The 15,030-nt window shown below is 33.9% G+C and overlaps 1 protein-coding gene across 1 annotated transcript in view; it reads left to right on the top strand.

The window, feature by feature from the left end:
- Positions 1 to 5,018: 5,018 nt before the first annotated feature.
- LOC120225635 (catenin alpha-3-like) overlaps positions 5,019 to 15,030 on the top strand; it is a gene marked incomplete at its 3' end in the record, with an annotated part of 277,440 nt that continues 267,428 nt past the window's right edge. The window contains exon 1 of the mRNA XM_039223816.1: positions 5,019 to 5,185. Coding sequence (XP_039079747.1) covers positions 5,174 to 5,185 — 12 coding nt within the window. The remainder of the gene's footprint in view (positions 5,186 to 15,030) is intronic.

Below are 15,030 nucleotides of genomic sequence, written 5' to 3'. Positions count from 1 at the left end.
GTTCTGTGAAAAATGCCACTGAAATTTTGATTGGAATTGCACTGTATCCATAGATTGCTTTGGATAGTATGGATATTTTAACAATATTCTTGAAATTCATGAGTTTGGATTATCTTTCCATTTATTTGTGTCATCTTAAATTTCTTTCATCATGTCTTATAGTTTTCAGTGTATTATAAGCCTTTCACCTCTTTGATTAAATTTATCCCTAGGTATTTTATTTTTTTGGTGCTATTATAAATAGGGTTGTTTTCTTAATTTTTCTTTCTTCTAGTTCATTATTAATGTGGAGAAATAGAACAGATTTTTGTGTATTTATTTTGTATCCTGTAGCTTTACTAAATTAATTAGCTTTAACATATTTTTGGTGGAGACTTTAGGGTTTTCTACCTATTATAAAAAGTCATCTTCAAAGAGTGACCATTTTAGTTCTTCCTTGACAATTTGGGAGCCTTTATACCTTATTCTTGTCCGATTGTTTTGGATAGGATTTTGAATAATATGTTGAGTGTAAGTGGTCAGAGTGGGCATCCATGTCTTAATACTGGTCTTAGAGGAAAAGTTTTCAGCTTTTAATCATTTGTCTAATGTTTACTATGGGTTTTTCATATATGAACTATTTAATATTGATTCATGTTCCATCTATAGCCATTTTGTGGAGGGTTTTATGACAAATTTTGAATTTTATCAAATTCTTTTTGTGTATTATTGGAGATGATCATGATTTTTATTAATGTGATGTGTCCCATAGATATTGGGTTTTTATATTTCTGTTTTATAATCTCAATGCTTTTTTTTAAATTTAAGCTTTGCTTTCTTCATTGATTCCCTGACTGTTCTAGAGGATGTTGTTTAATATCCACATATTTGTGATTTTTCCAGTTTTCTTCTTGTAATTGAGGAAATTCTAGTTTCACATCATGGTGGTAAAAAGTTGATTGATATGATTTCATTCTTCTTAAATTAATTAAAGCCTGTTTTGTGGCCTAGCATGTGATCCATCTTGAAGACTGCTCCATGTGCATGCAAGAAGAATGTATATCTCCTGCGATCGGGTAGAATGTTTGTATATATCTATTAGGTCCATCTGGTCTAATATGCTGTTAATGCTGTTTTATCTATCTATCTATCATCTATCTATCTATCATCTATCTATCATCTATCTATCTATCTATCTATCTATCTATCTATCTATCTATCTATCATCATCTATCTACTTGTTTTCTGGATGATTCTGGATGTCAATATCCATTGACATACGTAGGGTTATTAAAGTCCCCTACTGTTAATGTATTGCTCAAGGTCTCCCTTTAAGTTTGTTAATATTTGCTTTATATATTTAGGAGTTCCTCATTGGTGCAGAAATATTTTCAAATATTATATCCTCTTGATGGATTAGCTTTATGTAACAACCATTTATTTATTATTTTTTGTTTTATATTACAGTTTTTGTTTTGACGTCCATTTTGACCGATATAAGTATAGTTACACCAGCTTTCCTTTTGTTTCCATTTGCATGGAATACCTTTTTCCTTCCCTTCATTTTCAGTCTGTTTTCCCTTAGATCTGTATTTAGTTTCTTTTTTTTTTTTTTTTTTTTAATATTTTTTTATTTATTTAGGAGAGAGAGAGAGACAGCGTGAGCAGGGGAGGGTCAGAGAGAGAGGGAGTGACAGACTCTGAAACAGGCTCCAGGCTCTGAGCTGGCAGTCAGCACAGAGCCCGACGCGGGGCTCGAACCCACGAACCGCGAGATCATGACCCAAGCGAAAGTCGGACGCTTAACCGACTAAGCCACCCAGGCGCCCCTGTATTTAGTTTCTTGTGGGTAACACGCAGCTGTATTGTTTTTTCATCCTTTTAGCCACTTTTTTTATTGGAGGATTTATTCCACTAACATTTAAAGTAATTAAGTATGTATTTATTGCCATGTGATTGTTTTCTGGCTGTTTTTGTAGTTCCTCTCTGTTCCTTTCTTCTCTTGCTCTCTTCCCTTGTAGTTTGGTGACTTTCCTGTTTTGTTTACATTCCTTAGTCTTTATTTTTAATGTATCTAATATAGGTTTTTGCTCTGTGGTTACCATGAGGTTCACATATAACAAGTTATATATATAAGAATCTATTTTAGGTTGATAGAAACTTAAAGATGAATGCATTTTAAGCCTCTGCAGTTTTAGTCCTCCCACCAACAAATTTTATGTTTCTTGATATCATATTTTACACTTTAAAATTTTGCACCTCCCTTAACTAATTACTGTAGATACAGCTAATTTTACTACTTTTGTCTTTTAAGTTTCATACTGCCTTTATAAATGGTTAATTCACTACCTTTCCTAAATATTCACCTTTATCAGTAAGAGTTGTACTTTCATATGTTTTCTTGTTATTAGTTAACTGACCTTTATTTTCTGCTTCAAGAAGTCCCTTTATTATTTCTTATAATGCCAGCTTAATGATGAACTCCTTTAGCTTTTGACAGTCTGGAAAACTCTTTATCTATCCATCAATTCTGAATGTAAGCTTTTCTGTGTTGATTATTCTTAATTGAAAGATTTTCCCCTTTGGCACTTTGAATATATCATGCTATTTCCTTCTGGTCTGCAATGTTTTTGTTAAAATATCAGCTGATAGTCCTATGAGGATTTCCTTATATATAACAAGTTGTTTTTCTCTTGCTGCTTTAAGATTCTCTTTTAATCTTTAATTTCTGACATTTTACTTATAATGTGTTTGGTGTTGGTCCCTTTGGATTTATGTGTTCTTTGGAACACTTTGTGCTTCCTGGACCTGGATATCTCTTTCCTTTTCCAAGATAGGTAAGTCTCCCAACATTATTTCTTCAAATTCAATTTCTGCCTCTTTCTCCCCCTCTCCCTTCTGGGACCCCTGTAATGCAAATAATATTCTGCTTGATGTTGTCCCATAGGTCTCTTTAGCTATCTTTACTTATTTATTTATTTATTTTTTACATTTTGCTGCACCCTTGAGGTGAGTTTCACGTCCCATATTACAGATTATTGATCCATTCTTGTCTTTCTTCTAGTCTGCTTCTGGATTCCTCTAGTATATTCTTTCGGCTCAGTTTTTGTATTCTTTACCTCTGTGACCTCTTTTTGGTACCCACTTATATTTTCTATGTCTTTGTTGAAGTTTTTATTGTGTTCATTCATTCTTCTTTATCTTTAGAAATTTGATGAGGATCACCACTACTTTGAATCCTTTATTATATAGATTATTTATCTCTGTTTTGTCGTTTTTTTCTGAGGTTTTGTTTTGTTCTTTTGTTTCAAACATATTCCTCTGTTTCCCCATTTTGTGTTTCCCCCTTTGTGTTTGTTTCTGTGTATTATGTAAAATAGTGACTTCTCTCAGCATTGAAGCAGTAGCTTCATGTAGGAAATCAACCTTGCCTTCACTTTGGTTGTCTGTTGAACTTTTGTGATTGTCTAAGTAACCTGATTTTGTTGTTGTTGTTTTTGACCTATTTATTCTTGATAGGTTCCAGTTTTTGAGAATGTGCGAAGACCTGTCAGTGTACCAAAAAGAGTGATCTCTCTCAGCACCTAGTTTCAGCTGATTGGAAGCCAAATCCTTAGACAGCAGCTTTTAGTGTATGTAATTGTATATAATCCTGTGGGACTACAATTCATCCCTAGCTGACTCCTAGCTGACTTCCACGCTAGGGGATGTGGAGGTGTCCCTTGGTTTACAGTTGTAGTATTTGGAGTTCAGATAAGCATATAAGCTTCTCTCTGGAGGTAACTGTATGCATGGGTGAGGCCAAAGTAGGATGCAAATCTCATGGCTTTAGTGAGACCATGAAAGATGCAAAGGACAGGATATATCTGCAGCTTTCGCAATGCTGGAGAAGAGTGCTTGGGTAGGTACACCCTTGGCTTTAGTGAGGCTGTGGTTGTCCACACCCCCTGTGCTAACAAGCTAGAGAGAGAGAACAAATATGGTGTTATCAGCACCTCCAACCCCAGAGAACATATCAAGTTGTTCCTGCACCTCTGGAAGATGTCTTAAAATTAGCAAATAAATCTCCTTCACTTATCACCCAGCACCTCTCATCTCTCTGAAGTAGATCCCAAGTGATGAGGTGCCTGATATGGAGCTCAAACTCCTTACTCCTTAGGGAGAAGCTCTGGATCCAAGAAATTTCCTCCTTATTGTGAGGGTTGGATTTTGGGGAGGTTGCATCTCTGCCTGTCCTACCTATCTTTTTATCCATTGTTGTGGAGAGAACTGTTTACCTAGCTATAGTTCTTTTTCAGTGGGAATTATTCCACATATAGCTATAGATTTGGTGTATCCATGAGAGAAAGTGAATTCAGGGTCTTCCTACACCACCATTTTGGAACGTCCCCTCCCCCGCCTTTTGATGAATTGGAAAATATCTTTAACAAAAGAAAGTTTATTGTGTTTTTATTATTTCTATGAGATAGAGTTTTTACCTTTAATTAAATTTTCTTATATTTAGCAACTCAAGCGATTTCTTTCTTTAAATATCTTCAGGTTTATAATTCCAATTGTTAACACACCAATTGTTTTTGGTAATTTATTGGGACTTATATTGGATAGGCTGAGAAATGATTATATGGTCTCAGGTTGGGTAGAAACAAAAATGACGTAAAAAAGAAAGATAATCTTTGAAACTATTTCTATGAAATGTATTTTATTATCTTTGATTCCTTTTACTTTTTTAAATGTTTTATTTATTTCTGAGAGAGAGAGAGAGATTGAGAGACAGCGTGAGCAGGGTAGGGTCAGAGAAAGAGGGAGATACACCGTGAGATCATGAGCTGAGCCGAAGTCAGACGCTAAACTGACTGAACCACCCAGGCGCCCCATCCTTTTACTTTTCAGAGAACCAAAATGATCCTGCCAAAATGTTTCGTCTCTTTACATCAAAAAATAATTAAAATTCTATTAATCAAATATTTATTTTAAAATATCTTATATTTTTTATTAAACCTAGAAATCTGAAAATATAAACAGAACAATCTTCTCTTTCTTATTAATTTTAACAGCAATTCCTGAGTTTGTAACACAAGTGAATGTCGCCTTGGAAGCCTTAAGTAAAAACTCTTTGGATGTATTTGATGATGATCAATTTGTGGACATCTCAAAGAAGATCTATGATACAATTCATGACATCAGATGTTCAGTCATGATGATTCGGGTAAGTTTGCTTTGCTTTTCATTGAATTATTGAAATGCCCTTCACCATCTGGAATGCTTGGAATGATTGCAAGACATATTTTATTTCTATTTCATAATGTCAATGCTGAAATCCATTAGAACTTTAGAAATTCGTATGTATCCCTGAAGTCAAATCTACCGTCACAAACAACACTTTCACTTATGTATTTGGTTATAACTTATGCAAATGAGCACATTTAACTGCTGCGTGTGCAGAAATGATAGGATTCCTTGTGTGCAGAATTCACTGAGGTGTCATATACCATGATCAGGAGCCAAAGAAAAATACATAAAGTAATTTGCTTTCTTTTCTTGAATGGAAAGAAAGGAAAGGATCTTTCTCATTACTGTATTGAAATTGTTAGGAAAATGTGTCTGTTTATAACAGGTTGTTTCTATGGTCAAACCCTCTCATACCAGATTATAGACTCAGGCTGTTCTGTAAGAAATCTCACTTGGAGCTGCCAGGAACAGTAAACACTTGAACTGCCCCAATCTAGGAGTTGTCTGTCTTGGGAAATATATGCCATCTTCTTAAGAGTTAAAATGAGCCATTTATTGTGGGCATACTGCATACACAGAGACAAGGATTATTTGGTTTTACTCAAATATTAATATGGAGTATTTTTTAATTCTTATTTTAAAAAAACAGTGGAGATTTTCTGAAAAATGCACATGTAAAGATATGGGGGTTTTTTATTTTAGGATAGGTTCACATGGAGTCAGACCATGAAGTAAGGATTTGTGTTACTATTAGTCTATTTAAGAGAAAATAAGACAGAAAAAATGAGGCAGTGAGGGGAAGTATATCAGCAAGATGTAATTATACATCACTACTGGCAACTAGGGTGCAATCTTGCTGGGGAACTCTGGGTGATAGCATAGAATACACCTCAGAATTGTCTTACCTGAGGTGAACAATACCCAGTTTGTCTTCCTATTTATCTGTGGTTAAAGGCTACCTCTCCTCAGAGGTGTTTCTAAAGTCTCTGGCGTGGGTCAGGCTCTTGTGCCCCCCCAAAAGTAACCCTTAGGCAGTGTGGCAGGTACTTGCAAAAAGACTCAGTAGGAATGTGAGTGTAATTTGTTAAGTATGAGTATAATTTAATTTGAAAGCCTCTATGTTTAATTGTTAGTGAAATTATAAATATAGAACTAGAAGTGTTAAAGAGATACGAGCAGAGTACCACCTGTATGACAGTCTCGAATGTCATAGTTAGGTTACACTGAGCATTCCATAAAAATGGAGTCGTTTGGGGATCTTGTAAGGGAAAGGGCCAACAGAAGTTGAAGACGCTGGCAGGACAGATGGATGCTTATGAAAGAAATTCTAAGGGAAAGGCAGAAGCGTCAAAATATAGGATCTAGCATTTCAGAGCATGGCAAAATCTGAAAGCAAGCCAATAATACATATAAGAGAGAAATTTCATATATGTATTCGCAAGCAGCCAAGAAGTATTTGTTCATATGTGATTGGGAACCGTGGCATTGTACCAGTTCTATGTCTGAGTTGCTAAGTACCTTTATCAAATATTTTCTTCTAACAAAGGATTTTAGATCTTAACCATGTAGAGTAGTGGACTAGTAGACTGGTAAGAATCCAATGAGAGGATGGGCAGAACCAAGAAAGGAACACTGAGTGAAGATACATGAGTTTCAGGCAATGGTCTTTCCAGAGTGAAACACCTGTGTTTTCAGTATCCCTGGGTATGTGAGAAGTTTAAACCAATGAAATAACATAGGTGAACCAGAGTGGGAAATGCATTTTTTCCTCTGAAAAAGCTACCTAGGGATGAAAAAAGTTTTTAATTCCTCCCATTTGTATGTTTTAGTATTTAATAATTTCCTTCTTATCAAAATAGCTTACTTATAACAAGTCAAATTACCTTGCCATTATTTCTGTGTATCCCTCATACCCAGCAGTCCTCTGTAGGGCAAGAGAACAATTTATTGGCATTATCTAATAGCCTTAGAGGGCTGTAACTTTTCTCTGTAGTCATCTCTTTTTCAAGATACATTCTTCAATTTCTTTTAACTTTTCCTCACAGGAATAATTTAGTATTTTGTGTTCTTTACTAGTCCTTATTCAACTTTTCAACAAACTTCTCAAATGAGACTATCAAAAATCATACTCTAGTTAGGGCCTGTTCAAAATCAAATAAAGTGGAAAACTTGTTCATATGTTATTGCTAATAACACTGCCAGCTGCTGTGAACTTATTTTTCTCTTCTAAAATATTGTGATTATTGGATAGACAATAATTTCCTTTTATTTTAAAATTTTCCCTGTTATTGCCTATATATTCCTTCTCTGTTTTGGTTTGATATGTTTGCTTGGGTCATAAATCTCATACCAGATTTAAAGTTTATTATATTTCTAAATGATTCTTCATACAATTTATCAGTTGGTTTTAAATTTGGTTATGATTGTACCTAATTAGCCTTAATTAGAAACATGAGATTGTAATCTAAATTCCTTCATCTAGATTACTAATAAAAATATTGAATTATATTGGACCATCCTCTGACTGTAATCTCTGTTATTAGCTCCAGTTAAGCATCATAGTGTTAGGAGACCTTACAATCTGATGTTCCATCCAACTAAGAACATATTGGCAAGTGTGTGGTTTATAAAGATGTTTCCTGAATTTTGAGGTAGATATATTCTTCCTTCAAACACACTTTATGGCCAAAAAATAAAACAGATTAAAAACAAAAAAACAAAAAAACAGAGCTGTTGTACTGGAAACCATGAAAGAGAGTCCAGAGGCTCATCTCTGGGCCTGTGTGCCTAGTTCCTTAGGCAACCCCTAGGGAAACTTCTATCCGACTACAAGGATTCTTTGGAGGATGATCCATAAATCTCGTACTTAACTGCTAATTGGATTATAGGTTGAAAGTAGAAGTCTAACTCAGGTACAATTAAAAAAATCTATAATATTTTGTTTTCCTTTGAAGACTATCTCTTTAGCATAGAAGATAATAAAATTGATCTGGTGTAATCTTCTCTTAATTAGGTCAAATTTAATGTTGACCAATATCCTGACCTTAGAACTACAAAGCATTTTCTTCAAAGTAACTAAAGAATGTCAACATTAAGGCAAGTCCAAGGAGGCTATGCTCCTGTGAGTGTTACAAAATCCTGTCTTATGTCTGAATTTTCAGTGTTGTCAGTGCCCTTGAGGCACTAAAATACTAAAAAAACAAAACACAAATACAATAAAAAACCAAAATACTAAAATTTTTCAGTGCTTGAAATTTTACAAATGGTTTTAAAAATATGATTACATTTTTCTTTATTTTTTGGTGAATAATTGTGTTAGCAATTGTTCAGATTATTGTTTTAAATGTTTTATTTATTTTTGAGAAAGAGATAGAGACAGCTTCAGCAGGGGAGAGTCAGAGAGAGGGAGGTAAAGAATCTTAAACATGCTCCAGGCTCTGAGCTAGCTGCTCAAACCCACAAACCTGAGATCATGACCTGAGCTGAAGTCGGACACTTAACCGACTGAGCCACCCAGGCGCTCCTGTTCAGATTATTTTTAAAAGTTCTGAAAGAAAATGCTCACATTTAATATTGCTATCTCCACTGGATTCAGTTTGTAAACAAATAATTTATGGAATACCATTCTTAACCTCAGAGAGTAGGGAATATTAAATATTTATTTTTTCTTTGGGGTTTAATATCTATGTTATTTTTACAGTTATTAAGAGTCCATATATTAAGATTAAAACAAGTCACAGATCTCTCTAACCCTCAGTTTCTTCCTTTGTAAAATAAACTTTGTATTAAATCTACTTCAAAATATTATTATGCTGACAAAATGAACTAATAGAAATTAAATACTCAGTAAGTAGTAATGTCTTATAAAAGTAGCTACTATTGCTATTACCATTGTGAATAATGCTAGTACTACTGAAACTGCTTATTATTTTTTTGATGTCTTGAAGAATGTTATCTATAGAAGTTATAGAAATGTGCCCACGGGCCAACTTGAAGCCAAAGCCCAAAAGTGCCTTAAAAGGTAAAGTTCTAAACAAAGAATTATGTTTTTATTCAATATATTATTTTACATAAGAGGAAACTTATTGTGTATTTTAATTATAGATTATTTAATGCAAACTGTGTTTTTGAACCTATAATACTTTAAGCTGGCATTATAATTCTATATGTTGTTTTTATTAACTTCTTGAAATGTGCAAGAAAGATTCTTGATGGTTCATCTTTTAGGGAAATGTGCTTAACCAGAAGTAGATAAAAATTTTAAAGGAAAACATAATTGAATTGTGAGAAACATGGGTGGCTAGTAGTGAAATAACCTCAAAAAGAGGAAAATTTTCAGCAAAAATTCAGCCTTTGAACAGGCATGCAGAATGTAGGCTTCATATATTTTGTTTGTGAATTTTCAAATGTGAAACACGTAGAAAATACAGAGACACTTTCCAAACCAAATGTGAAGATTTTTAGGACCACCACTAAGTTTAGATTTTCTGTGTTAGTTGTCTAACTTCGTATTTCAGAGAATAAGAACAAATGTTGGATATGTCACTTGATTGAAGTTTATTTTTGAAGAAACAAAGGAAAATAAAATCACAAAACCATTTACGTGGCCCAGTTTACATGGAACATTTTTACATGAATATTTTACATAGCTTCTAGAACTGGAACAGAGTTCAATATATAACTTCAGTTTATATAGCCAGAAACACCTTTTTTTTCTGATTCCACTGTACCCTCCAGAATGGATAGATGGCTTTCATTGGAATTATATACAATTTTCCTAATTTAGATTACTTGCACTGTCATGATTTCTTTGAATGGCTTCTATCCTTCTCCATAACTTCTTTTTATCTGACCTCAAAAAATTATTTTGTTTTATATGTCATCTGGAGCAAGCTGCTCGTTTTTCGGAAGTCTCACATTCAAACTTTGGGAGGAAAAGACTGATGGTGTCAGTTAGTCACTAACTGGTGGAGAATGTTATCTGGTACAACTAGTATTCTATTGAATTAAGTTCAGAAATGAAGAAATAGTGAAAGGAATAGTGTGTAAAATAAAGACTTGTATTCAAGTTTCAATTTTATGTGTTATCATTTAGTTTGTTATTTTTATCAAAGATAGTTTCTTTACAGTAGAGGGAAATGAAAGCATATTTTATTACTTTTACTCATCATAGCGCTTAAAAATTTAGAGCAAAACATTTTTACTTAAAATTTGGAACAAAGGTATAATGTCCATGCTCCAGTCCAATGAAATGTTTTAGATGTTCTAGCCTGTACAGTAAATCAAGAAATAAATAAAAAGTGTACAGATTATAGGGAAAAATAAAACTGCCTGTTTTTGCAAATTGTATCATCAACCACATTGAAAATCCTAAAAAAAAATTTACAACAACAAAAAACTCCACCCTGGTAGAATTGGAAAGTAAGTTTAGCAAAAAAGAAGGGGAAAAAAAAGAATAAGGTCAAATTAATGAAATATTAAATATACAGTAGAGAAATACAGTGAAAGTCAATATGTATTTCTATTTAACCACAATTAGAAAATGTATCTTTTAAAAGTATAATTTATCACAGCATCAAAATAACAAAATAAACTGACAAATTTAACAAACATATACAAGGTTTATACTCTGATAATTATGAGATATTAAGAAAACACATATTAGGAGAAAGTTAATCATATTCCTGGACTGGGAGACTTAATGCTATTAAGGTGTACAATAATCTCAAAACTGATTTATAGATATAATGCCATCCTAAACAAATTCCCAGTGGACTCTTATGAAAACTGATAATCCAGGGTGGTTACATGGGTATACTCATTTGCCAAAACTTATCATGCCAGGGGTGCCTGGGTGGCTTAGTCGGTGAAGCGCCCAACTTTCGCTTAGGTCATGATCTCGCGGTTTGTGGGTTCGAGCCCCGCGTCAGGCTCTGTGCTGACTGCCAGCTCAGAGCCTGGAGCCTGTTTCAGTCTGTGTCTCCCTCTCTCTCTGGCCCTCCCCTGCTCGCGCTGTCTCTTTCTCTCTCCCCTAGAAATAAATAAAACATTAAAAAAAAACTTATCATGCTATACACTTAAAATAGCAAGTAAATTACATGGATAAAGTTGATTTTAAAAATAAATGTTTTACCCAGTAGTTGACACCTTAGAAATGATATAATTTTATTTACCTCATTTTATTTAGATAAAGTCCCATTGAATGTATTAATTATTAATTAGGTTTAATTACAAAGGCTTGCATGAACTACTGAACATGCTGACATTTAGAATATTATAATAAAATGAATATTTTTTTACTTTAAAACTGGCTACTTGCCAAATATTTCTTTTTAGAAAATTTTTTATTGTTTATTTACTTTTAAGAGAGAGAGAGTAAGAGACAGAGTGCAAGTTGGGGAGAGTCAGAGAGAGAGAGGGAGACACAGAATCTGAAGCAGGCTCCATGCTCTGAGCTGTCAGCATAGAGTCCAACATGGGTCTCGAACATACAAACCATGTGATCATGACCTGACCCAAAGTCAGATGCTTAACTGACTGACCCAGTCATATGGCCACAGAGCTGCATTTGGTTGACTATCTTATTTTATATGACCTATGGGTTAAAATTGATGTTAGCATTTTTAAACAGTTGAAAAAATTTCAAAGAAGGATAATGTTTTTTAACATGTGAAAGTTATATGCAATTCTAATTTTAGGAATAACATCAATGGATAGTTCTTTGCACTATGATGGCAAACTTGAGTAATGGCAACAGTAACCATATGGCTCAGCAGCTATAATTAAATTTTAAGCTGCTCTTTGTTTACCATAAATTTTTAAATTCAACTGATGAGGTTTACAGGATGTTGAAATTCATCTTCACTTAACCACTTTACTTTTTCTTTTCTTTATGCTATAGTAGTAACAGTTTGTCCAAAGATTATTTGATTACAAATGAGTTTTCATAAAATAAGTACTTGCTAAGTTAGTTTAACATGCAATGATTTAGGGTATGACAAATTTGGATTATACCCCCTTTTACTCTCAGAAATGTTCAATGTGGGTGATAAAGTGCCATGCTCATCTAGTTTCTAGGCCCTGCTTGTACTGTTTTAGGTCCCCTGGTGTATCACCTACACCCACTGGGTGACACCTACAGTGTTCAGGCACTAATGATCACATTTCCTTATCAAGTCCGTTTTCCCAACCCCAGGGAACTCTTTCTCTCCGTAGGTCTAATTGCTATCAATTGTTAGCTTTCTGTCTTCATGCTTCGTGACTCCTTTGTTGACTGTGGAGAATCTATTCAAGCACAATTGCAAATTTATTTAATGTACAGAGACTACACCTTTTCATGTTTTCAGTGCTTAGCAGATTTCCTGAATTCATCTTAGTCATCCACTCTTCACCCTCTTGAGTCTTGCCAGCATATCCCAGTTAAAATGCTCTTATTTTTGAAAGTGATGTGACTCCTTTATAATAGCAGAACCAGTTTGTAAAGAAGCCAGCTAGCAGGGGGCTTTTTAAAATAATTTAATAAAAAAATCTGTAGCAAAGTAAACTTTAGCTTTCTATGGAAATTTAAATCAAACATTAGTGGGAAGAATTCTATAGTAAGGCTCTTGATGTTTCCTTTGAAAACAAAGAGTTTACAGTAAGGAAAAGCAGAACTGCCTTCTTGCACTGGTAAGCAAAGGATGAACTTTTATAAGCTCAGCACATTTAATGAACTTATTTGTGTGTATACCATTTGAGAAGATTTTTTTTAGTCTTTAAAGTTTTATTTATTTATTTTGAGAGAGAGAGAGAGAGAGAGAGCATGAGCAGGGGAAGGACAGAGAGAGAATCCCAAGCAGGCAATGTGCTGTCACACAGAGCCCAATGTGGGGCTTGAACTCATGAACTGAGAGATCATGACCTGAACCAAAATCAAGAGTCCAATGCTTAACTGACTGAGACACCCAGGTGTCCCATTGAGGAGACTTTTGAGTAAAGGAACAGAAGTGACTAGAGTTAGAAAGAGGGTACATTGAGAAACATGCTGGTTAAGCTAGCTCTAGCTAGTGATCTTCGTTCCTCATGCTGAGATAAGGATAATCAGCTTGAAGTCACTCTGGGAAGTGTTCTTTCACCAAAGGGTCAAAGCTACTAGACTGGCAGGAGTCTATGGTCCCGAAAGGCTCTGAATCAAACTAATCCTCCATCAGACACGAGTGCTACTTGGAGTTTTGACTCATGGTAACTGAGCGTAAGGAATCAAGCATCCCTCTTTGAAAACACCTTCAGGGGAAATGGCTACCATTTTAAATAGAAGACTGGGGATGATGTTTAGTTGTCGAATCACAAGGAATTTCTGTTGTTTATTTTTGATATGCTTATTACTAAATCATTTTTTATCAATTATAAATAAACTTGAATGAATACTTAAATAATTAGTAAATTTATAAGAGGTATTAAGTCTAATAATACACTTTCATGATTTTACATTTTGTTTTCATCCTAAAAACTCTTAAGGTGTGCTTATCGTTTACCTCAACTATGATGTTTGGCTATTTACTTACACTCAAAAAGTAACTTTGAGTTCCCTTTGTTGACTTCCCTTTGTTGATGGGACAGTTAAAAACATATAAATCCTCCAAATTACTTTTTGGGCAGTTTGTTGAAGGATACCTATTCTATGATACTCCTCTCTGCTGCCTCAGGTTTAGATACATAGATCTTCTGTCTGTTCCTTGTGTTCGCCAGACATGCCTACATTTCTGGCATCTTTCCACTTACTGTCCTGTCTAACCATATGCTTTCTCTGAGAATTTGCACAGCAGACTTGTTCAGGTCTGATCCATCATAACTTTCATATCATCCTGCACAGATCTTATAAGGATCCATATACAAGACAGCATCTTTCTCTTCAGCCACTTTGTATCTTCTCACTCAAGTCTGGGTTTACAGAGTGTTTATCATGACAAAGGACATATTATATATATTTTTTATTTATCTACTCTCTGTCTCCCCATATAAGAATGTAGACTTTATGAAAGAAAGGATTTTCAGACCTTTAAAATAAAATCAGATGTTAGGCTTTTTACAATTAAATAATATGATTGATTTAGCTGTCAAATTTGTCACTTGTTTGAACTGTAATCACTGGACCTAAAGGAATTAATGGCAAGAAAAAAATTACTTTGTTATATTTTATATTACAGAAAGTGACAGATACTAAGAAGCTACTTTGATAAATACTTTCACAAAGAAATAAAATTTGGTTTAAGATAGTTTTGAAAGTACCAAGGGATTTCTAATACGTATTGTACTTTGTGGCCACCAATGTGATCACAAATGCATTTATATGTCTGCATCATGATAGTTTGTCTCAGTACAAACTTCTGTAAAGCTGAATATATAGTTGTTTTAAAAGTTTTTCACTTTACCTTGTGCAGGTGACAAGATTCCTCTTTAATGATGATGACAGCTATAGAATAGCCCTGATGAGACTTCTTGATTGTGTGCATTAGTGGTGGGGTTGTGGAAGAAAAAATCATTGAGTCTGAGGTTTGTGGAACTTGCTGAAGTGTACTTTATGCACATTATCCTCTATTATCAGATCCTTAGTGATATAGGTTTGGAAAAGTAACAAAATTATCCACAAATTTAATAATTTAAAATATGTTTTATAGTGTCTTATATTGTACTGTTTGGAAAAGAAATCAGAAATTTAATTAAAGTCATAAAATATAGAGAGATTCTATAACAGAAATTATTTCTAACTCTTTAAAAAGGTTGTAAAATACATTGTAATGAGTCCATGGTGATCTGTTTACTAAAAATTATATATGAAAATAA

This window comes from Hyaena hyaena, unplaced genomic scaffold, assembly GCF_003009895.1.
Source record: "Hyaena hyaena isolate Hyena2069 unplaced genomic scaffold, ASM300989v1 scaffold_1460, whole genome shotgun sequence".
NCBI classification, from domain to species: Eukaryota; Metazoa; Chordata; class Mammalia; order Carnivora; family Hyaenidae; genus Hyaena; species Hyaena hyaena.
The sequence above is the reverse complement of the archived record's forward strand: the minus strand, read 5'-3'. Positions and strand labels throughout refer to the sequence as shown.